Below are 25,381 nucleotides of genomic sequence, written 5' to 3' on the forward strand. Positions count from 1 at the left end.
ATGCAGGAAGTGGACCAAAAAGATGCTGTGCAAGGCAGCGTTGTTGCGGCAGAGCCGCGCTGTACTCTTCTGCTTGAAGGTAGCTTTCAGTATATACGTGTTTCTATTTTACCTTTACTTACCTTTTCAGCTAAAATAATCGTTGAGGATTAACAAACATAAATCTTTATATGTGCAGATAGCCAGTTCTTGATTGGGGGTGGTGGAAATAAATCCCCGATAGAAAACTATATGAAGGAGGGTTATCTTTACGAGATTGATCACTCTCAGTTACCCCCACGAACCCCAGCTCACCTCCGCTCCATCCGAGTTGCTATGGCAAGAAATATGATTTCACCAATAAATTATATTCACCAAAAAGCAACTAATTAGTACTCCATATATTTATTGTTACTTATATGTTATTTAATGTTAATGAGTAATGTTTTGGAACTTAAGGTGTGCGAGAAGACGGAGGTGAATGTGGCAGTGAGGTATCCAAGCATGGAGTCGCTAAAAGCATTCTTCAACTACAGCTTGAGAGAGTCTCATCCTTCTTTGGATGAGAAGTTTGTGATGGGGTCAGCGCTGGCGGCGAGAGTGCTTGTTCGGATAGTTCCGGCTGAGGTCTTCATGGAGCAGAAGAGTTGGATTGCTTTCTGGCTGATTGCACAAAGGAAAGGAAGTAGCTGTCTATCTGAGGCTCTTAGGGGGAGTGGGATGGTGACATGGGGGATAAGAAGGCAAGTTAAGTATTTGGGTAGGCATAAGGAGAGTGATGATAATAATGATGTTTATGTTGCTCAGAACTCATCTTCGAGTTTTGTCACTGGAGTTGAGGAATCTCAGATGGGATTATTAGCTACTGGTGATGATGAGGAATTTAGGGAGGATGGCCAGAGACATGAAGATGGTGACCGTGGAGAGCGAGGGGAAGACATGGAAAATTGTGATGATCAGGAAAATGCAGAGGATGAAGAAGAAGAGGAGGAAGAGGAAGAAGAGGAGGAAGAAGAGGAGGAGGAAGAGGAAGAAGAGGAAGAGGAAGAAGAGGAGGAGAAGATCAAGGTTGAGGAGATTAATGAGAACGTGAATAGAAAGAGGTACTCTTTTAGGAATTTGAGCATAAGGAAAACGAAGAAACCAAAGCTTGAGATCAGAAAGCAAAAGCAAAATCAGATGCAGAAGAAGAATCAGGTCAAGAAAATTAAGGGTAGTAAGAAATCAAGGGGATCACTCATTCATAGAGATCCAAAAGATCGTTGGTCTACTCAAAGGTAGATATGAATTAGGGGGCATATTCTATTTAAGTCATTTGGCTTTTTCACATCATTAAGTTGCTAGTTTTATTGATCAAAGCAAGAAAATGTGAAGGTACAAGCTCGCGGAGCAAAATCTTTTGGAGGTGATGAAATCAAAGGGAGCAACAGCTGAGAAACCGATCCTGAGGCCTCAACTGAGAGCAGAAGCAAGAAAGAGGATAGGTGATACAGGACTGCTTGACCATCTCCTGAAGCATATGGCTGGAAAGCTTGCTCCAGGAGGGCAGGAGAGGTTCAGGAGGCGGCATAATCCTGACGGAGCAATGGAGTATTGGTTGGAATGCGCTAATCTTGTTAACATCAGGAAGGATGCAGGGGTGACGGACCCTTATTGGGTGCCACCACCTGGTTGGAAACTTGGTGATTCCCCAACTCAGGACCCTGTATGTGCTAGAGAGTTGAAGCTGCTTAGGGGTGATGTTTCAAAAATTAAAAGGTGGAAAATGTTACATTATTGTTTGATGATGCACTTAATCTTAGTACTCACCTTTAATAATATTTGGTTTCTTGTACAGAAGTTTGGAACTGATGGCAACAAAGATGCAGTTGGAGGAGGAAGTTGATAAGTTGAGAAGGTGAGGATATATTTATCTTACCTAAGTAAAGTATGGAGTAGTAAAAGAGTAATGCAATTTTGTTTTAAATCACTTAACTATATTTAACATGATTGCAGGGAGATTGGTGAAATTTGTTGCAAGAAAAAGCAACAAGAAAATCAATCATTCACTGAAGAATCAAACAAGTATGACATAAGTCAAAAGCTGGATCAGCTTACTGCTTCTTTTGAATCCTTAAAACAAGATTTTAGCTCCGTGCATCTTTCAGAGGTATAGTTAATGTATACCGTTCAGCTTCAGTAAGTTGATCATCAAGTTGTGTATCTTGAACTAAACATTCTATGGTGTTTTGATTTTTTAGGAAAAGTACAAGGAACAATTGATGACCATCTCTGATTTTGTGAAAGACATTGAGGTATGTATTAAATGAAGGGCTAATTAATTCCTTGAGACATCATCTAGATTTGAAGACAGTAAGTTATTGTCAGTTGCAGTACAATTTATAGGCTTATAGCCATAAATGAAAACAAGACTTATTGTTAGATATAGAGATACACCTGTTCTTCATCTTCATATAGTAGTTAATCATGCCATTTGTTATGTATGGAAATCTTGAAACAGGGAAAATTTGAGAAGCTAGCTCCAAATGTGAAAGAAACAGAAAAAACAGGATCTTCATTAATGATAATGGGGATGAGAGAGAAAACAGCATTGGAGAGCAAAGAAGAGCAAGTACAAGATGCATTAAGTGCAGGTGGTGAGGGGAAAAAATTACAGTTAGAGGAAAAAGCAGCAAAGATAGAAAGGCTGAAGAGTGGTTTCAGAATCTGCAAGCCACAGGGCACTTTCCTGTGGCCAAACAACAACAACAGCAGCAGTTTTGTGAAGGTCCAAGTTGAGGTTCCCACCCCTCCATCAGTTTCCTCCTCCACCGTGCCACCTCAGCTTCCCTACCACTATCAGCCACCACCACCATCACCATCCATAGTCAAACCATTGGCTGAAAAACGTGCAGTCAAAGTCACAATCTCCAACTCTCCTGCTTCAGTCAATCTAAGTCATGTAAGCAGTCATGTTACTTTTGAGCTATGCAAGAAATTCTTGATCTTGAAATGTTATCTCTTTTTTTTCTCTGTAGTACAAGGTTTCTGCAAATAGACCGGCGTTGGAGAGTGGTGGTGGTTATACAGAGACGGCAACGAGCTGCTCTGAGGTAGGAAGCTGGTTGGCACTGTCTACTACAGTCAAGTCTGCATCTGATGATTCCAGCCATGGTTGAATCCATAATATATGTACTTACATATATATTCTGCTTAGCTTTCTTTCTTGCACAGTCAATATAAAAACAATATGGTTTTGGATGGGGATTGGATATGCCATAAGGCCTTCACATATCAATCACTTGACATATGGGAGATGTATAAACGTCCTGCTAGTATATTTTTCGAGTATTTTGATACATTTATTTTCGATCTTAGTATATCAATTAATTTGCCTACAGACGTTCATGATTAATTAAGTGAGTTTAATATATTAACGCACCACCTTATTATTGAAAATGTGTAACATATATAGATTTGTGGCTTTATAGAAATAAATGACTTCGACTAATTTAATCTTCAAGTGTTCACCATGTTGATTCAAATTCGCACAAGTTCATCAAATTTTGATGTGCGTATTCGCAAGGTCAATATCAATAAGTTTATGCGTCGTACATCAAATTATGGAATACAAAAAAAATTTAGACAATATAATAAACTTCTGTACTCCTATTTAATTCTATTAGTTTATTAATCGATTAAACGCTATTAATAATATTGATAAGCAATTATGACTAATATAAAACAAGATAATTCAATCGATTGACCTCGCATAAACTTTATTTATTGATTAAACACTATTAAAATTCAATTTTTCAGTTCAATTTAGTTTGGTCGAGAAAACCGAATGTTCACTCCTAAGTGACCAAGGGAGACGCAGGCTGGTGAGGGAGTATATTTCTCATTTGTTTCCTTTTAGTAATTTTCATAGTTATACTTTTTATGTTCGTTAAAATTCAATGAAAGTGAAAATTTTAAGTACCCAAAATAGCAAGACATTAAATTTTATTTAAATAAATCAAAATTAGGTGACACTAAATATAATTATTATGCTATTTTTTTTGCTTTGAGCTTCTAAAATTGGATGGAGTCTCATTTATCATGCGTTTAAAATGAAAAACATGCGTTTGCCCGGAGTGGATCACCTATTCAAAACATCGTTCATTTTCTATTCCATACTCACAACAAAATAAAATGGACCCACCATCACTTATGAAAATTTCTCAAAACATCGTCTATTTCCTACTCCACACTCACAACAAAATAAAATGGACCCACCATCACTTATTAAAATTTCTCATGTTTATAAGATTATTTTATTTTATTGCTAGTGTGGAGTAGGAAATGAATCGGTGTTTCGGTGTAGGTGATCCGCTCTGGCGTTTGCCGGGACTAAAACCGGGTCTACTACTCATACTATAATTTATCATATGTAAATTTTGGAATGGTTGATTTATCAGAAAATTAAACGATGTTAATCAAGATTCTCGATACGCAACAGAATTGCCAATGCCGTATATGAAATCATAAATCAATACCTATAAATTTCTGATCTACAGCATCAAGCGTTTGTAGTCCAACGGTTAGGATAATTGCCTTCCAAGCAATAGACCCGGGTTCGACTCCCGGCAAACGCATGTATTATACTACTCTTTTTTATTACAGTACATTTTTGTAGTCATACAATATTTCAACTAAGACAAAAAAATTTTACCCAAACTATGAAAGACAAAAACCCAGTATCATATACACATATCCTCCCATTATGGTGAATTATACATTGATACAAGCATTGGTCTTGTTCTGGTTGGGGTACTAATGCGTGTCGTTTTTGTGCAGATTGTGAAGAATGTACAAGGATGCCGACGACAAAAATATACAAACAGAGTAGCTCAACAAGTCCAGCCCTGTTGCTATGGTTACCATCTTGCTCCTTTCGAACATTTTCACCAAAAGGATCATCACTATCACATGCCCTACTTTCGTCTTCAGCTCGTCCAGCGAACTGATCTTCATCCACTGCGGCCTCTCCTGCATCCCACACCATTCTTAATTATAACCACCGAAATCCAAACCCATAAAGGGAACTAGGATGCTACCTTCAAAGCAAACATCCCAAATAAGGAAGACCCTATTAGTGCGCGATCCACGCTAGGAGGTACATCCGGAGGCACGTTTGAAATGAATAGTCCGTACAAGCCCATTGCAAATATTAGCATCACAGTCCCAGCAAGATATACATCTGGATTAAACAGAAACTAAAGAATATATCAGAAAAAGGCAGGGTTTAAAACTCATATGAGAGATGGAGCTTGTAAACTCAACACTCATCCTCGTGCTTTTGTTACGCGCAGATGATTGTATCACTTAGACTCATATGTAAACAAGGAAGCAAAATTTTGTGTGAAGTCACAATACAAGAGTGGATACCCCAGTGTGCTGGATTGAGGCAAGAGAAGGACAATATTTGATCATAAGAAAAAACTGCAGTAAATAGGATAAAGATCCAAAATAGGAAGTTTTTAATGGATACATAGAATTTATGATATGAGTTAGAATCGATGCCTCGAGATGGAAATGAAACATTTTGAAATAATTATATAGTTGAGAATTATAGATTTGCAATACTGAGAACTTCAAGAAACTCACCAATAGCTTCAACCAATCTCAGAACCATTTTTCCAGTATGGATTCCTTTGACACAGCTTGTCCAGTATACTTTGTATGCATCAAATATGTAGACACACCCCTACAAAAATTTAGACTCATCTCATGCATATCTTGTTAAGTTGCTAACTGACATTGAACAAAAAAGCAAAATTCATGTCAATCAAGAAATAAACTAAAAAGTCTTCACTGGATGCTATGATAACAGTTTTTGTTTCAGGTAATATTCCAACTTATGCAAAAGAATTTGTATCACATGTAAGTCAAGTCATCTACTCCACCTGTCCCCAATATATAGGCCATTTTGGTATTTCATGAGGACAAAGAATGACCTAGAAAAGTAAATTGTAAGTATAAATGAATCTTCTATGATACCCTTAATGATTATTGAACATAGCAGAACTTTCCTTTCCTAGGCAAGGCTGTAGTAGGTGACTAAATGTTAGAGAAATAATAAGACTTCTTCAACCAGAGACCAAATCCAAGTTAAGGAAAGCAAGAGAAGCTCAGGATCAACATTAACCGTGTCACAATCATTTCAGAATGTGATTTGCTTTGCTGTTCAATACTAGTAGTATATTGCAACTGGGTACAATTCACCGCGACAATCATTCTGCATTAAGTATAGCTAGCTTCCGTTTCATATTATCAACCACGGTAGAAATTAGAAAGATATTGTTCTTATAAACCACTAAATACATACGAGGGAAAGTTCTTAGCTACCAACAAGATAATTTCCCAAATAGATTAGACTAAAATGCACATAGCAAACTGAATACAGAGTACAAAACTTTTGAGTTTTGAGCTATAATCCTTGTATTTTCTACCTAATAAATTAGGGGAGGGGAGCAAGTAATTGATGAAAGAATCATTACATTAAGAAAGCAGAGCAGAGAGCCTGCCAATGATCCTCCAATCGCTAGAAGTGCAAGAAAACGGAAGTCAAATATCACCTGCATAGGCAGAATGCAGAGCTGATCACACCAAACATTTATTTCTGTATTTCATATTTTTACCAGAACCATAAACTCCTGAAAAACAGTAATGATTCAAACACAACTTCAATTTCTATTTTGACACTGGCTAGGGTTAAGATGGACTTGATATAGGCAATATGAATTCAAGCATAGCATAAGTAATGCAAAACTGTCTTCCAAAACACAAGAAAGGTACCAACACAGAATTCAATCGATTAATAGAGCGCTTCGTAAATTATTGAGGAATTTGACTCACTCTTTCAATCGTAGATTCCGTAGACTGTAAAAATCGTACGACGGGGTCTCCTGCGAAGGCATAGTTGTAGGGCAATTCTGGCTGTTTTGAAAAAGTTTGAGTTGTTGCAGCCGACGTCGACTCTTGAGAAGCTGATGCCGAAGGGTTGGAAGAAGAAGGAGGAGGAGTGGTTAATGAAGCAAGTGAAGGTAAAAATAGCCTGGGAATTTTTGCAGAGGGTTTAGGAGTGAATAGGTGAAGGGAGATGGGGTTGGGTGAAAGGAAAGATGAGAGCAACGCCATTGAAGAAAAAAATTGGGAGTGGATGCCGATTGGTGAAAAACGAGTGTTTTTTTGTGGACGGGAAAATAAGAGGAACGTCAGTTATCATGGCGGGAGCCCGGACCCCACACCAACGGTAATCCCATTTTGTTTTTTTTCTCTCTCTTTTTTTTCTATTGCAAATCCCACTTGAGAGCATTGAGGGCATGTTTGAATGGCATGTTAGGGGTAGATAGAGCCCATTATCCCCCCTATTGTTAGTGTTTAATTGTCATGTTAGTCTTCCACACGACCCGATATTGAATCCCACAACTCGAATGTGTTGGTGCTTGTTATTTCAAAATAGCTGCTAACTCTGGCGCCGTTCAACACTGCGATTGAGCTATATCTTCAAAAAGAAGATATGACCTCTCTCCTTCAAATGACTAAAATACCCCCACCATTAATTCAACTACCATCAACTACATCTACTTAGGGCTGGGTAAAAATACCGAAATACCGCCCTTATCGTATCGAAAAAATACCTAAAATACCGAATTTTCGGTAAGGTATGATACCTTACCGTTTTATTTCGGCACGGTAACGGTATGAATTTTTATATACCGGGGTATACCGAAAATACGGTACATACCGTAATTTTAGGTATATACCGTGATTTTCGGTATATACCGATATCAATATATGTCAAATTATGTCAAGTAAATTCATACTTTTACCAAACAAATAAATATTTACATGTAGAAATCAAATCTTGCCTCATTATAGTTGTCGGCTAATCATGTAATTAAATATAAAATCAAATAAACTCAATTCGGAAAACTTGATATCGTTCAATCAATTAGTTTCAAACAAATATACTAATATTTTAGTTAAATTAGTTTCAAACAAATATAGTTGAACGTTGTGTGATTGCGTGGAGTTTAATTGTGGCGGTTTTTCTTAACATTATTTGAATATGTTTGAGTTTCATTAAATTTCATGTTTTCTACGTATTTTGAAATATTATTATCATTGTTTTAGTATTTGGAATTATTTACAAAATAATGAGATTTTGGTATGCCGTACCGTAGTCCGATTTACCGTAAAACACTGGTATACCGCAAAAGTACGGTACACCGAATTTAGGTATGACATATTGAAAATAAGATATGGTACCGATATTGAAATTTGTCATACCGAAAATAAGGTATACCGAAGTTCGGTATACCGAAAATTTTGGTAAGGTAAAGGTATGATTTTTTCTCATACCGAATTTTCGGTAAGGTATACGGTATGATGGTTTCGGTAAGGTATACCGTACCTACCCACCCCTACATCTACTCCAATTCAATTCTCAAGCATCCATTTCGCAAAAAATAAATGATTTCAAAATTGGCGGTCATATTTCGGGATTTCGCATCTGTGCCTAGGTCGATAATATCGGTTCATACCGTGTTCATCCTTTGAAGATCTTGTAGGGCGGCAAGTGTCGACGTTTAATTGTGCAGCGAAGTGAAGATCCGGTCGCGTTCGCTGTTATTTGGAGGTTGAATCCAATTGCACCTGCATCGGGTAACGCCTACGACTCATGGCTGAGCACAATCAAATGCATAAGGTAGAGTTTTTTTGAACTCCGAAAAAATTTCCATCTTCAATTTGTGACCGATCTAAATTTATTATGTACATGATACATCGAATATTGCTTGCTACATCTGATTGTTGTGATTGAATGCATGTTGTGGGTGTAAGTTATTTGAATTTAGCTTTCACAATTCCAACCAATTGATCTGCTGTTGATTTGTGTTCCATGAGATGTATGTTGGTATGCTCTGTTATAACGTACCGAATGTTGAAAATTTTGGTTTAACTTTTATTTCATTGGTGGAGTTGATATTGCTGGGGTTTAGTGCCCCTTGCACAGCGGAAGACTTGTACAAAACAAATAAATCAGATATTGATCTATTTGACCGATTATGCGATTAATCAATTCACATGTTAAACATGTAATTGCATGCTAGAACGCAAATAATTTATGCTCATAGAAAGTAAATCTTAAACATGAAAACTACGGTTTAGAGTTACCGATTTGATTCTCCAAAGAATCGACGATTGCTTGCGCCTTCTCCACGATGATGATCTTGAGTACTAGACCACAAATCTTCTCTCTGGTTCCCGAACTGTATCTCGATATCAGGGTGGGCTGATCTTATCAAAATACTAGGACTCGAATAAAGAAGACAGAAGAAATCCTTCTCCAATTATGAGAGAAATTCGAACTCCTCTAGGTAGAGGGAGACGAAATTTTTGCTATTAAAAATTATGATTTCTGTCTCCTTTATTCTCCTATTTATATTAAGTTCTTTTTGGGCCCAGACATGGATCTATGGAAGGTTTTGGATATGGGCTCCCCCAATTAGCTTTTTACTAATTAAATTGAACCCACAATTTAATACAAGCTTATATTGGAATATTACGAGCAACCACTACAGAAGTAATATTGAACTCTCCCCATCCAAATCCGAAATTACAAGTAATCTGGGTTTCCACTTTGTATTATTTATTTCCCGCGCTTAAGATATAAATGTCCATCAATTAATTAATGTCTGCTATGGACTTAATTAATTAATATCTTATTAATTCCAAGAGTGGACTTAGCAAGAAACATTTATTTATTATTCATAGAGTAATAAAACTCCAACTGGCCAGTTTTCCGAATAATAAAACCTTGTTTGAGCTTCTCTTGAGGACATTATCAAACGAGACTCACCTCGCGCACGATTCAACATAATAGCAATCCTAGCACCGCTAGATATTAATCACCACTACCCAATATATTAGGATTATTGGGTTGCGAAAAACCCGCACCATTTGATAAGTCAAAGTAGTGTGTAATCAATACCGTATGCTCAATGCTAACATATGTAGATTAAGAAATAGTATTTTATCAAGACCTAGTCTTTCAGTAGATAGCATAAAGACACGTCTTGCTGTTAGATCCGTTCAGTGCTATACCACACCAATGTCATCTTATTTCAGTAAGGCTTAGAAATATGCGGACTGACATTGCAACCTTTCACGATAGGTAGTCTAAGCCTATCTAGGTTGTGAAATTCTTCTTTTCTTTTGCAAAGCATTGCATAGATATGACCGTGTTACCTTAAAGTGGACGCCGCCCACAACCGGTCTATTAAGCAAAAGACTTAGACTTGGTTTGCTTCTTATACATTTAAATGTTTATAAAACATCTTATAAATGCACAAGCAAACACAATGTAATAATAATAGTGATTCTATTCGTGCGAGACTGCTCGAATAATACTGAATCGGGTTAAAAGTGGATTGTAGAGTTTTACGTATACAAGCAAGATTCTATTCGCGCGAAACTTGCTCGAAACATGCTTTTCAGTATACCAAACCTAACAGATATTGGGCAAGCTGAATTGATCTAGATTTTAAGACAAAGCATACATTGAATAATTGAGAGTACTGAATAACTTTCCTCTGCCAATCTTTTGGAATTTACATTAAACGACTTTTGGAATGATGTATATTTGCTTTTGTGCTTCTGTGGTTGTTCTTCTTTGTAGCTGCAATACTGCCAGATTTTGTTTTAGTAAAATTTACCTTGATTTAATCCATATAGGATCTCCGGAAGTGTGAGGACCCGACCACGGTTTTGATTATGCTTGAAGAAATACTAAGAAATCATCGAATCAATTTCCTCTTGGTAAGCATGCTACTTACTATGATTGGACCTAATCCCCGTAAAAGGAAACATGGTGGTAGATATACAAGAGAAGAATTGATCGAGTCAATTCCAGCCTATGTGAAACAATTAGACAGGCTGGTTCGTGTGACTGATCGATCATGTGTAGACAATTTACGGATGGACAGAAACACATTTGGTAGATTATGTCGACTTTTGCGTGACCGAGTTGGATTGATAGACCAAAAATTTGTTACCGTTGAAGAACAAGTTGCTATGTTTTTATCCCACCACAAAAAGACCCATATAGTTGGATACGATTTCATGCGTTCTTCCCAAACTGTGTCTAAATACATACATATTGTTCTCCGTGGTGTCCTTACTTTGCATGAGTTGTTTTTAGTGAAACCTGACTCAGATGATGAATGCACTGACCCAGGATGGAAGTGGTTTAAGGTTTGTTCCTTTGCACGAGTTGTTTATGTTAGTTTATAATTTTTATTCGAATCCTACTCTATTCTAATAACAATGACTTAGGGTTGCCTCGGAGCTTTGGATGTGACTTATATCAACGTGAGGGTGCCGATTGCTGACACACCAACCGAAATAGGAAGGGACGGATAACGACAAACACCCATGCGGTATGTGATCGATAGCTTCGATTCGTGTATGTATTTCCGGGATGGGAGGGTTCAACTGGTGATTCGAGGATATTACGTGATGCTATAAGCAGACCTCTCGGTTTGAAAGTTCCAAAAGGTAATTCAGTTAGATAAATGACTTAGTTAATATGTTTGACCTTGTAGACTTGTGCATTGTTATCCTGATTGTCGAACTTTCATTTCATAGATTGCTACTACCTAGGGGTGTGCATTCGGTTTTAGGTTCGGCTTTTGGTCAAAATCGAACCGAACCGAAAAACCGAATTTTTCCTAAAATGAAAACCGAACCGAACCAAACTAACCGAAAATCGAAATCCGAAAAACCAAAAATCGAACTATGAAAACCGAATTAAATCGAAAAACTGAAATTATATAAAATAAAATAAAAAAAACTGAAAATATATAAAATATTAAAAAAAACAAAGCCTGCAAATGTATACACAAAGACAAAAAAGAGTCCTAAACTATTAATTTACACAAAAAAATATAAAAATAATTAAAATGATCTAAATTGAAAAATATTACAAAATGAATCGAAGAGACAGAAATATTAAAAGATCTAGATTGAAGAAATCAACAAATTTTTTATGGAAAATCTTGAACACTCAAATAAACATGAGAGAGGTTTTTGTGATTCATATACAAGAACATTCGTGATATTAAGTCATCAACAAACATACACACATAAAAGGTGTGGAGCAACTGGAGGCGTGGAGAAGTTGTTCCATTTTGAGAGAAGTGAGAACAATGGAGAAGAGGCGGCGCGGTCGTGGAAGCGTGAAGGCATGGTGGCGTTGGGAATCACGAGATGGAGAAAAGGAGGCGACGCTGTGGAAGCGTGAAGGCTTGGAGGAGGAGAGGAGAAGAGAAGATAAGGCGTGGAGGAGGAGAAGAGAAGGCGTGAAGCTTCAGATTTGGCGGTGAATGAAATTGGAGGTAGAGTCCTTACAATTTTCACGTAATGTGTATTAGGGTTAGGTTTTTTAAGTTAAATAAATATATACATATATATATATATATATAGGATTTTGATCAAAACAAGAATTGGTTTAAATAAAGAAATCAAGGCCGAATCTGGTCCATAGGATTAGTTCAGATCATCTTAAGATTATACGATCCAATGGCTATATTAATCTCTTAAATATTATTATTTTAATCTCTAATAATCCTCTAAGGTTATTTATGTCATATCATCTAAACGTCTTTTATGCAATTCCTATAATTTTGCCTCTCACTAACAAATCATATGCGTGAGTGATGAATTATCATTCCATAACTTCTACTCTTTCATATCTTCCATATTCATCAGACGATCTTCCATTCATCTTCCATTAATCTTAATTCCAATGAGATTTATTATTCTTGTGCAATTAGTGTCCAGATTTCGTCGTTGTGTCGTGTTCCAGATAAATCTGTTCCATTTTCAATTCTATACCATCGTCGTTGGCAGATCCCATATATACTGCAAGTTAATACTCTATACCATCGTTTCTCATATCATTTTTCATTTCAGCCGGCGGTCATAATCGTAACCTACAAATATGGCATCCGACACACATTCTACTTCGCACGTAGATAATCAATCATACTCCGTTCTTGAGAATACATGTTATGGTTATGTTTTTTTATTTTCATTTGTTTGTTATGCTCTGATTCATATTTTTGTATTTTTGACTGTCACTGTCTTCTGTTTTATGAATCTTTTCACCTATATTATCTGATCGATTTTTCTGTTATGCTTCGATTTTTGTTTAGTATGACTGATTTTCATGGAAGATAGTTTGTACGCGTTGTATGCCGCGATTTGTCTTTATTATGACCTATTATCATTCTAAATCCAGTAGATGGAAACTTGTCTTTACTTCATCGTTAGTTTTTAGGAGTGTTCTAATTATGAATTATTACAGATTTTAATACACCATAATGCCCTGTAGAGCTTAAACCATTTGTTGGTCATAGCTTCCCAACATTGGACAACGCCATTGAGTTTGAAATCTCCTCTAGTTAAGGTTGTTCATGTTGTCCAATGCCAAGATGTAGCAACGCATGTTTATGTTGCTGAGAAGAAGAAGAAGAAGAAGAAGAAGAAGAAGAAGAAGAAGAAGAAGAAGAAGAAGGCACAAACAATTTTGTTGGGGGAGATTTTGGGTTTGTACCAGGCTGTATGTGTCGATATTGATCAAATTCATGAGCTGACATCTATAGTTCGTGAAGCAAGACAACAGATTTTCGTCGACGGCGTAGTAACGTCTACAGCCCAAAAGAAGAAACTATTTAAAAAAATTATGAAGTTTGATACCATGTATTTTGTTTTTGAAGTAACGACAGTTTAAGTTTTTTTTTTTTTAGTCCATTTTATTTGCAATGTCACGTTGTTTGAAATTACTCGGTTCGTTCAGATTTGTATTATGCATTCTGGTACTCAGTAGTTTTTTGTCATGACTCGAGTATGGGATTATTATGACTCAATTTACCCATAAGTTTTCATGACCCAAATATTCATCTAATATGACCCAAAAGTAGATGATGTTTTGGGCATTGTAAGTATTCTTGTACTCAGTAGTTTTATGTCATGTCTCGAATATTCGATTATTATGACTCAATTTACCCATATGTTTCCATGACTCAAATATTTGTTTAGTATGACCCAAAAACATAGATGATGTTTTTGGTTATTGTTTGTGTATTCTTCTCCCGTACTAATATTTGATTTTTTAAATATGTTTAAAACATGAGAACAATCGTGTATTTGGTTTTTTTAATATGTTCAAAACATGAGAATATTCTTCGGTCACACTAATATTCAGTTTGTTTGATACGAACATTTCGATCAAATTGTATGAGACATTCTGGTACTCAGTAGTTTTATGCCATGCCTCGAATGTTGGTATATTATGACACAAATTAACTTAACAATGCTATGACACAAATATTAATTTACTATGACCCAATGTATCGAGTATTGCTCATCACATGGGCTATCGCCAACAAGAAACAAGAGGAAAGCATTCCAAGATCATTGTAATGGAAGTTTATCTCATCTTACAGATGAAATAATATATAGTAACAATGACATCCAGCCGACATATAAACATGATTTATAAAAGAGAATTACAAGCTCTAAACATCGTTTCATTAAAATAGTGGTAATCTAAACATCCTTTCGGTGCTTTTGGGATCGGCGGTATCTTCTTCTTCACGTCGTTCTCTGATACACTTCGTGACATCCAACCAATTAAAGTGAAAATTTTGCCAGATTTTGTCAATTTTAAGTCAATCGTTGTACGAAATCATACTAACCTTTTCCGTCAGGCCTCGCCGATCCAGAAGCTCGAGTGTCGACCATTGTTGAAGTAGGATCACCCTCCTCGTCGATTTCAGAATCGTATTAGTATGACATAACGTTACCATCAATTATCTTTGCCCACTTTTGCCTCCAAATTCGCTGCATCAAGACGAGGTTAATACTCTTCAATAAACAACAATTGTGTAGTTGAGATACAATCACAATCAAATCAAGTCATGATTTATTTTGTCCGACCTTTTCCAGAATTAGTAACATATCTTGCAGTTGCTACCCCTTTTTCACTTTTTGCGGAGATTTTTTTTTGTGATGCTGTATATGAAGCATCACTAATTTAGTGTTTAACATTTACACAAACAAAACAGATTATGAGAAAACACACGAACAAAAAACAGAGTGCTCAAAAAAGAACTAAAATTTCATTCCTTCAAATAATAACCTAAATAATGTAGTCGACATACCTTTCTAGAATTGAATTCTGGGTCAGATTTGAGTTGAGTTTCAGTCAAATTGTAAAAAAAAAAACTTACAAACCTTTTCCATCATGTGTCGCGGTTCCAGAAGATCTTGTGTCCACCATGGTTGAAGAAGACGCTCTACAAATCGTGCTTGTCAAGTATGGGTTTAAAGTCGATTTTGATGCCCAGACGATTCCTTCGTCGCCGAAAATATAGTTTGAGTTTAGTAGGGTTTGGGTGATTTTGATTCTAGTCTGTAGGGTTTGTTGATTTAGTGATGTATTTTTGGTGAGAGAGGGGAATTGAATGGTGTGAGAACCGAAGAATCAACTTAATAGCGTGTGGAGTAATGATCCCAATTAATCCGCTCTTAAAAAACGGAAGGGCGGTTCATTATATTTTCAATCCCTAAATTACCCTTACATGACACAGATCGCTCCTATTATGACCCACAGAAAACGTTGACCAATCCAGATCGTGGCCATTCATATCCAGATCATCTCCAAATCTAACGGTGGGTACATGGTCTGTATTTCTATACTTAGAGGCTTCTTTTGATAGATGAAAACCCTATATATATATATATATAGGAGAGCATTAAGTTCCTTTTACCCCTTTAGATACTATTTCCTTCTTAATCACATCCATTAGATTATAGTAGTGGACGGTCAAGATTAGAATTCTGAAATAATCCCGTGTTACATTATTGGTACCATTCTGTGCATTACAAGGTTATAATAGTAAACATATAATGTCTGGAACACGTTTCAAAATGGAAGGTCCGATAATTAAGCGGGATGTTCATAGACCTTCCAACTTCTTACTCTCTCTCTCATTCTATCCCATCAAACCACGATCAAACAACTTCTCTCCTTTTTCAAACCCCTTCCAACCCTAGCCGCCGCCGCTCAAAAAGCTTGGAACCTACCACAACATCGATTCTCACTCTGAAAAGTGACGTGGGTCGACGATTCCGAGTCTCAAAGTTCAGATTTCAGTTCGAGCGCGCCGTCGGTCGACTATTCATCTCCAATTTTCATATACGGTACGCTTATAAAGTTCCGATTTTTAGTTTGATTTCTTTGAAAAAATGTGAAATTGTGAGCATTAGATGATGCGTTATCAATTTTTGGAAGTTTATTGTTGGTTTCTGAGTTGTATTTGGTTTGATATTAGATTTTTGGGTTGAATTCGTCCTGAATTTGTCGATTTTGCTTTAAATATACGAGTTTGGGTATAGGTTTTATTTTTGTTGGTTCTGTAGACGAATTAGGTGTGGTTCTGGTGTAGTATCTAAAGTGGTTTCTGTTGTTGTTGTGTGTGTTAGTTTTGCGATGTCGAAAAGAGGCCGCCCCTTCAAAAGCCAGCCCACGCAGACCGAAGGTGAGAATGCAGCGCCATTTTACGAAACTGATAGTGTGTTTTTCCTTAGTTTGATGTATTATTTAACGTTTGTTGTGCATTTTTATGCTTATTTTTTTTGCATTACAACTCTATTCCATCGATGTTTAGTTGTTACTTGAAGTGATGTCCATTTTTGTAACATTATTTAGTACATTTTCTGCATTATTTGTTTGGATTTCAACATTACTGATGTATGTGTTTAGTAGTAGTGCTTATTTGGTTGGAATCATACATTGCTGATTATTGAGTTTTAAGAAATAGTAGGTTGCTTATAGTGAAGTTTCATACATTATTTAACGTTTTTTGAGCATTTTGTTCCTTATTTTTTGCATTACAACTCTATTCCATCTCTGTTTTAATGGTGCTAGAAGTGGTCTACATTTTTGTTACATTATTCAGTTCATTTTCTACATTATTTGGTTGGATTTCAACATTACAGCTGTATGTGATCATTAGTAGTGATTGCTTATTAAGTTGGAATTGTCCATTATTGATTAGTGAGTAATAAGGATTAGTGAGTTGCTTCTAGTCACGGTTGGAGATCAATTGATTCAATTTTGAATTCGATTTTTCAGTGAATTTATGGTTTATTCTGATAAATTTGTGCGTAACCGTCGGTTTTCGCAATTTTGAATTCGATTTTCACTGAATTTATGGCTTATTCTGATAAATTTGTGATGAACAGACGAAGAAAGTGAGGTTAGAAACCCTAGCTGCTTCAAAATCAGAGAAACTCCAATGGAAGAGTCGATTTCTGCCCGCTTAACACCTTCGGTCGACGCAACACCAATTTAATCGGTGGAAGATTTTCAATCGACAACAAGGCATTGTTCCAAAGTTTCGATTTTTGGTAAGAGACCAGTCTCTGAGCCGATTTTAGCAATGAAAACACCACAAAGTCGACGATTTAGAGTTTTATACTAAACTTAATGTACAAATATTTTCGTGTAATGCATTTTATTTACTCAGTAATGGACGATTTGTGTCCTGTAATGTATATGTTTCTGAGACGTATTTGTTCTGATTTTATGAGTAGTTTTAACTTATAAACATAATGTGAAAATATTTCAGTGTAATGGATTTTATTTACTCAGTAATGGACGATTTGTGTCCTGTAATGTATATGTTTATAAGACGTTTTTGTTGTGATTTTATGAGTAGTTTTAACTGATAAACATAATGTACAAATATTTCAGTGTAATGGATTTTATTTACTCAATAATGGACGATTTGCGTCTTGTAGTAATGGACGATCTGTACATTATTCACTGATCCGTGCACATTATTAGATACTATTAGTACATTATTTACTGTACCAAATCTTAAACGCATTAAAAATGATGTTTAATTCATTTTGTGGTGCTATAACCTAGCCTCATGGGTTGCTAAACCCAAGGGGAATGATTTAAACTCTATGCCCTTTGTTATGGTTCCGTTTGTGAGTGAGTACTACAACCTAGCCTCATGGATTGCTAAACCCAAAGGGCATGAATTCAATTTCCTTTCAACATTATTCTATTCAAACTGTACATTATTCACTGATCCGTGCACATTATTAGATACTATTAGTACATTATTTACTGTACCAAATCTTAAACGCATTAAAAAATGAAAATTAATTCATGTTGTGGTGTTATAGCCTAGCCCCATGGGTTGCTAAACCCAAGAGGAATTATTCAAACTCTCTGCCCTTTGTGATGGTTCCGTTTGTGAGTGGGTACTACAACTTAGCCCATGGATTGCTAAACCCAAAGGGCATGAATTCAATTTTCTTTCAACATTATTTTCTTCAATGTGTACATTATTCACTGATACGTGCACATTATTAGATACTATTGGTACATTATAGCCACTTTCGTACATCGAGGATTATATGGAACCAAAAACAAAGAATAAAAATAGAATATTTTTATGGTAATAAATAACTAAGTGTGCGATTTTTATGGTCAATACTTTTACGAGAAATCAAACTAAGATATTGTAAATCTTTATATATTAATTTAAGTAAATTATAGATTGACTGTTCAATGTGCTAGTGGCGTGATTTTAGGTAATTAAGAAAAATAAATCTGAAAATATATTTACTAAACTTAATGGAGAAAATCAAGGAAGTTAATAATAATGGAGAGAATTAAGGAAGATAATAAACCGCTCCAAAAAAGAACTTGCAACATTACCCTTTTCTCATTTTTTGAATATTTTATTTAAATACATGTGGCATGATTTGGAGCCATCAGATTTTGAAATTGAAGGGCCGAGATTGAGAAGAAAAAAGAACAAAAGATGGGAAAAGTATATGAATGCATCCCATGATGGCTATGGGAGTGATAGCGATGAGCCGGTAGTGCCTACGATCAATGTGGTCTCACCATCAACATTGTGGAATAAGAAGAGGGATGATTTAGCTGATGCAAGTCAACGAATGAACGGGTGAACGTTGCGCTTGAGTTTAGGCGTCAAATCCTTTTAATTTATGTGTGTAGAATTTCTTTTTCGAACAACATTTGGTTTGTAATCAAGGATTAAATGTGATTGTAGGATACATTATGCATTATGAATTGTTACTTCGTATTTATTTTCCTTAATTAATGATTAGCAGGTGAATTGTTACTTCGTATTTATTTTCCCTAATTACTGATTAGCAGGTAAATTGCCGAATCACTTTTGTGTTGTGTTTGGCTTAGTTTGTGCATTTTTTTTACAGTAATATATGAAATTCGTTGTCTTTAATTTATGTTCACATAATAATGAGTTATCATCTTTGATTTATTCCGTGATCAATTAGCATTATCAAAAAATAACTAAAACTTTTTTGAAGTACACAACATAAAAAAAATACCATATATATTTTGGAAATACCATATACCTAATGATAAAGCATTAGGAAATTGAAAATTTGCAATGATCAAATGGCAATACACACACCGACAAGCATCCATAAAACTATTACTTAGTCCCTAAACCCATACTACTTCATACTACTTCATGAAACTACTTTATCCACAACTACCTACATACTTCCGACATTCTTAGGCACGTTCAAACCACACATGAAACGTAACGACAAATGCATCAAAAAGCTTGAAATGACATCGCACTCCTTCTATCAGATTATGATCACTTTTGAAACGAGACCACCCGTGCTTCACCTGTAGCTTCCTCGCACTCGCGCTGTGTTTGAGTGACATTATCCATGTCCCTCCTTCTGCCACAACTCACAAGATATATGAGGGCCTTTAGTGTTGCCATTGAGGTATGACGTTTCCAAAATTCATATGGGATCTCAATAGTGCGATTGAGGTTTGTCCTGTTGAGCGAAATCACGAATGTGGGATGGCCGTCGATGTCGAGTGCACCTCTGTCGTCCTCGTAGTCTTCACCGTTACTTGATTCAGTTTCCGTCTCAGATGGCACATAATCATCAGAGGTATCGATGTTCGGGGAGTAGCTACCCTCTGGGTCGTCGTCGTCTTGAACAACTAAAATTAACGAGATTGTAACTATTACAGATGCATACACATGGTATTTGATTTAATAATTTTCGATCATACTTCCAACAAAATAATTTTCGATCATACTTACTGTCGATGTCTCCTTGAGGTGGATGATACGCTCGGATTTTGTACTGTTTTAAGGCCATTATTTGGTCCGCTTTTTATGTCAAAATCACTCTACACGTCCATTATTTGCATATTTTATCTATTTTGGTATTTTGACGTGTTTTGTGAGAAATGTGCATAATTGAGTCGAAAAAGGGAGCCAAAACCTAAATTCTGGAAATCTGAAGTCAGACGGCGACCGCCGGCGCCCGGCGGTCAGAGTAGTGCAGCGGTCCGCCTCGGAAAATTACACTTGGAAGAGAGTCTCGCCCGACGACCGTCGGAAGTCATGCGGCGGTCCGCCGCCGAAGGAACAGAGACTCTGGACTCCAACGCGGCGACCGCCGGCCAACGTGCGGCTGCCCACCGGAGAAAGGCGGCGAATTCGAATTGCCCTAGATCTGCTCCAAGATTTACCATATTTTGAAGATCTTTCCTTCTACAATGAGGATTGACTTTCCCCTTTAAATAAGACCTCAAGCTTCATCAAATTAGAGAGCTTCTACTTGCAAAATAATTCACATAGATCAAAAGCTAGAGTACTTCAATTGTGCAAGAAGTTGGAGAAGGATTTCAAGAACATCAAGAACGAAAAGGATTCAACCTACGAGTTTTATTTGCTTTAGTTTTATGTTCAAATTGTTTTCCCTTCAATCTATGTGTTTAGCTTATTCCATTATGTGTAACTGAACTCATAGGATTCTAGGGATGTGTTAGTAACGACTTTGGTTATACAATTCCTTTTTCTATTTAATATCCGTTTTGTTTTTACGTTGTTTCTTCCCTAAGTTAATCTTGATGCTTCATGATTGAGTGACACAATCGTGCATGGTTTAATATAGCTTGCTTCATAACTGTGAGAGAGTTCTAGCGAGTTAGGTCCACTTAGTAGACACTACAGTTAGCTTCCCTTAAAACGGCACTGTTAATTGAGAGTGAGGACTTTTCAAGGGTTTTAGGAGCTTTTTGGAGTTACGTGTTAGGATTGACAACCCTAATCTTGTAATCAACGTTTGTATCGCATGAGCATAAACTAGGCGACTCGTCTTATCAAAGTAATAATTGTGCTAGGGTATTGTAGTTTGGAATTTGTATAACCATAACTGTGAACGCACATCCCTGGAATTCCCTTATCTCTATCGTTTATCTCCGTGTTTTAATTTCATCTAGTTGTTATTTGCTTTCAATTATGTTTTCAAAAGTTGTTATACAATAGTGCACCAGTGGACAGTGGGTGCCAAAAACTTGACTCAACTTTATTTTACCCAAATAATACCTGCAAGTGTACAGGATTATTGTAGCAAATAGCAAGGAAGAGTATATCGTATCTCACAGAGACAATTAAGTGTAAACCTAAGTACCACAAACCAATTTCGATTACTATCCAGACGATCAATTTTGGTTTTGAAACTAACAGCTACTGAAACTATATAAATTAAGAGATTGTAATAAAACACTTAAACAAGAGAACAAAGAAGCAAGTTGCAGACAGAGATGAAGAAATATGCAGAATTCAAGGATCCGATGCACAACTCATAGCTTAACCCAATTGAAATTAAATTACCATTTAAAGTCTCCAGAAATTGTTGAATCAATCACGAATATGAATTTAACACTTTCCCAAGGTGAGAAATCCGCAGATTAAGTGTAACAATTGAAGTCCTCTTCTAATTCTTAGAATTAACTCCCAACATATAGATTAGATTAATGACCCAACTCAGAATCTCAACTCTCCCGAGTTTTATTGAATAAAGGTGTGGATTATTCCTCTTTCAAGATTAATTATTTCACCTCCCGATTACTCTAAGAAACCCTAACACTACCAATTGGTGATCAAGCAATTGACAGGAAAAAGCACAGGAATAAACTAAACAATTACAAGAGCTAGATAAAAACGAAGTCAATTGGATTAAAACTATGAATCAATGCATCTTCACCAAGAATTCTAGATAAAAGAAGTTTAGCTACTCATATTCATGGAAGAAAACAAGTCTAAACTAAGGAAAACAATGGAAAACATGATACGGAGTACAATTGGCGTTGGAATTGAAGCTTGAATCTTCAATCTTCTTCCAAGAGTGCTTGAGAGAGATGGAGTGTGTGTTTTACGGCGGTAGAGAATGAGTAAAGTTGCCCTAGATCTTCTTTCTTATTCCACTCTTCCAAAAATCGTGTTTCCAATAAGAAAAACGCCAGAATTACGTACCCGGCCGGGTGGAATTGTTGTACATGAAATTCATCTGGCCGGGTGGGAAATCTTCGGTACTCTCTGGACTGTCGGCAGGTATAAATGCACCGGAAAATCCCGGCCGGGTGGGTCTTCTCTTGAACTCTCTGTCCACTTTACGGCTTCTAAATGCCACCCGGCCGGGTGGCATTTATGCACAAAACCTCACCCGGTCGGGTGAGACCCGTGTTTCGCCCATTTCTGCCTATTTTTGCCCAAAACACTCAATAAACACGTGAACTCCAAAACATATAGTGAAATAACCATTTTGAGCACAAAAACTCAACAATTAAGCATATCAACATACCAATCACGACACTAAAATACCCGCAATTAAATCGTAATTAACTTTTACTTAATGTGATTAATTAATTAGTACAGCCGAAAAAGAGCGTTTTTGACTATATATATTTCAGACCCATATAAACCCAAATTTGTTCATTTTTGAATTATAAACAAGATAGCAAAAACCCTAAATTCTGGAAAGAAAAAAAATGCCGATGAAGGTGCTGGAAGCAACTGTGGCTACATTTGATGGCGTGTTTCAGCAATTTACCAATGAAGCCGCGAATAACAAGGCGAACTTTATCCTTTTCTATGCTGATAAAGAACCATCCACCAATCTTAGTTGGTGCCCAGGTACACAATTGAAAGAGATTGGCTGGTTTAATTTAGATTATTGCACTCCATTTTTCACAATTCAATCATTGAAGATTCGTTTTTAATCGCTCAACGGTGTTTACCGATGATGCTTTGACAGCTTCAATTCGCTTTCTAAAATTATTCTGTATTAGTATCTTTACAATTCTTCTCAATTCGCCAAATGTATTCTTTTGTCACTCTGTACTGTACATGCCAAGTTAGAGGAAGAAATTGACAGTGAAATTTCTGTTCAGTGATTATGACATCTCTGTACTTGAAGGAACAAATTTAGGCATGGATATGATAACTCTTTACTGTCCTCTCTTTGTACATTGGGTGGTCTGAATGCTTTGTTCCAATATATTGGGCGTGTGTGTGCATCAATTGTACTCCTATTTAACAAATAAAATGTTGTTTATCAAGTAAGTATATTCTTTGCATAGTTCTCTGGTTCCTGATTTGTAGCCTCATTGTAGTCCGAGCGAACATTAACATTATTCCACGCTCTGATGCATTACTACCAGGCAACTATAAGCTTGTTTCTCATCGCGATCTATTTAAACTGTTGTTGCTTGTGTTTCTCTGAAATTCTGTCAACCTAGTTTTTATTGCAATTCCTTGTTTCTGTTTCATTTCCTGTCAGCTGTTTTGTTCTCTTGGGTGATAATTTAACTGGTTTTCTACTTCAGACTGTGTTAGAGCTGAACCGGTGATATACAAGAAGCTGGAAGAGGCTCCAGGTAATGTGGCATTGTTGAAGGCCTATGTTGGAGATAGGCCTTCTTGGAGGAATCCTCAGCACCCGTTGAGGGTCGACCCTAGGTTCAAGCTCACGGGAGTTCCTACACTCATCCGATGGGAAAATGGTTCCATAAAGGGTCGTCTAGAAGATCATGAGGCTCATCTGGAGAAAAAGATCGACACCCTTCTGTCTGAAGATTAGAGAGTCTTGCTTCATGGCAGAGGAGAGCTGTGGTGCCTAATAAATAAGCTTTTCTCCATTTCATATAGTTTGGCTCTTTCAGATTTACAGACCACTATGTGTTTTCATGAATAATATCATCGCATACCTGAAAAATACTGTTATCACATGGTATAATTGGCTTTACATTTGAGGAACCAACAAAATAAATGTTTTTTCTTGAAACTCATAGTATAACTCAAGAAACTAAAACGCACCTTCTCTTTTGAATAGAATGAGCAAGTCAACATTATCCTAAATTCTGTTGCCAATGCACAACTTAAGAGGCTCCCGGTATTTCAAAATTGTGTTCTGGTGCAGGAATATGAAGCCTCTTGTGTTTTTGAAACTATTGAAATATTCCTTTATCGAAATCTTGTTTCATACCATTATACTACAACTATGTGATATGAAAATTTGGTATATACTACCTCCGTCTTCCAAAATTTGTCCCACTTTGACCTGACACGGGTTTTAAGAAATGTAATGGAAAGTGAGTTGAAAAAACTAGTAGATTGTGGGTCCTACTTTTATATATTAGTTTTTTTTATAATAAAATGTGAATAAGAATGAGTTAGTGGAAGATGAGGTCCACTACAAAAATGGTAAAAGTGAAATAGGACAAATTTTGGAGGACAGACGGAAATAGAAAAATGGGACAAATTTTCAGAGACTGAGATAGTAACATATTATTGGTTTCACGATACATCGAAAATAATCTAATTATTAATAATTAAATTTGTTTAATCATAAGAAAATGAGAAAAGTAATCTGATTCTTTAAAATTTTATATTATATACAAATTAAAATATCACGATTTTTTCCTTGATTTAGTATTTTAATATAATGCTTTATTTTGTACTCCCTCCGTCCCATAAAAGTTGAAACAAAACTTTTGGGCACAGAGGTTAAGTATTTGTATTAAATAAATAGGAGAGATGAAAAAGTAGGAAAGATAAGAGAGAATAAAGTAAATGATGGAATAAAGTAATAGTGATTAGATGTTTTGTCTTTTGTTAAAAAAGGAAATGACTCAACTTTGTTGGGACGTCTTCCAAAATTTGTCCCACTTTGACCTGACACGAGTTTTAAGAAATGTAATGGAAAGTGAGTTGAAAAAACTAGTAGATTGTGGGTCCTACTTTTATATATTAGTTTTTTTTATAATAAAATGTGAATAAGAATGAGTTAGTGGAAGATGAGGTCCACTACAAAAATGGTAAAAGTGAAATAGGACAAATTTTGGAGGACAGACGGAAATAGAAAAATGGGACAAATTTTCAGAGACTGAGATAGTAACATATTATTGGTTTCACGATAC

General features: G+C 36.1%; 3 protein-coding genes, 1 long non-coding RNA gene and 1 other non-coding gene across 5 annotated transcripts; 3 read left to right on the top strand and 2 right to left on the bottom strand.

Moving 5' to 3' along the window:
- On the top strand, nt 1-3,297 carry LOC125220454 (protein DYAD-like). Its single transcript, XM_048122623.1, is given in 9 exon segments — nt 1-79; nt 179-318; nt 439-1,256; nt 1,354-1,737; nt 1,817-1,876; nt 1,975-2,146; nt 2,220-2,277; nt 2,613-2,920; nt 2,997-3,297. Coding segments are annotated over 9 exon segments (2,160 nt in total). The 3' UTR covers nt 3,138-3,297.
- Nucleotides 3,298-4,523: 1,226 nt separating this feature from the next.
- TRNAG-UCC lies at nt 4,524-4,595 on the top strand. Its single transcript has one exon. It is a non-coding gene; the product is annotated as a tRNA-Gly (tRNA).
- Nucleotides 4,596-4,653: 58 nt separating this feature from the next.
- On the bottom strand, nt 4,654-7,188 carry LOC125219880. Its single transcript, XM_048121973.1, has 5 exons — nt 6,859-7,188; nt 6,501-6,578; nt 5,608-5,707; nt 5,058-5,200; nt 4,654-4,989 (listed from the first exon to the last, which is right to left on the bottom strand). The coding sequence occupies exons 1-5, from the start codon at nt 7,138-7,140 to the stop codon at nt 4,774-4,776; spliced, it is 819 nt and encodes a 272-aa protein (XP_047977930.1). The 5' UTR covers nt 7,141-7,188; the 3' UTR covers nt 4,654-4,773.
- Nucleotides 7,189-14,551: 7,363 nt separating this feature from the next.
- On the bottom strand, nt 14,552-15,524 carry LOC125218777. The gene is made up of 3 exons (XR_007176026.1): nt 15,304-15,524; nt 14,766-14,910; nt 14,552-14,681 (listed from the first exon to the last, which is right to left on the bottom strand). It is a non-coding gene; the product is annotated as an uncharacterized LOC125218777 (long non-coding RNA).
- Nucleotides 15,525-22,904: 7,380 nt separating this feature from the next.
- Nucleotides 22,905-24,207, top strand: LOC125223282 (thioredoxin-like protein Clot). The gene is made up of 2 exons (XM_048126360.1): nt 22,905-23,096; nt 23,789-24,207. Exons 1-2 carry the CDS (start codon nt 22,952-22,954, stop codon nt 24,040-24,042), a joined length of 399 nt encoding a protein of 132 aa, XP_047982317.1. The 5' UTR covers nt 22,905-22,951; the 3' UTR covers nt 24,043-24,207.
- The last annotated feature ends 1,174 nt before the right edge of the window (nt 24,208-25,381 follow it).

Source organism: Salvia hispanica, chromosome 4 (assembly GCF_023119035.1).
Source record: "Salvia hispanica cultivar TCC Black 2014 chromosome 4, UniMelb_Shisp_WGS_1.0, whole genome shotgun sequence".
In the NCBI taxonomy this organism is placed as follows: domain Eukaryota; kingdom Viridiplantae; phylum Streptophyta; class Magnoliopsida; order Lamiales; family Lamiaceae; genus Salvia; species Salvia hispanica.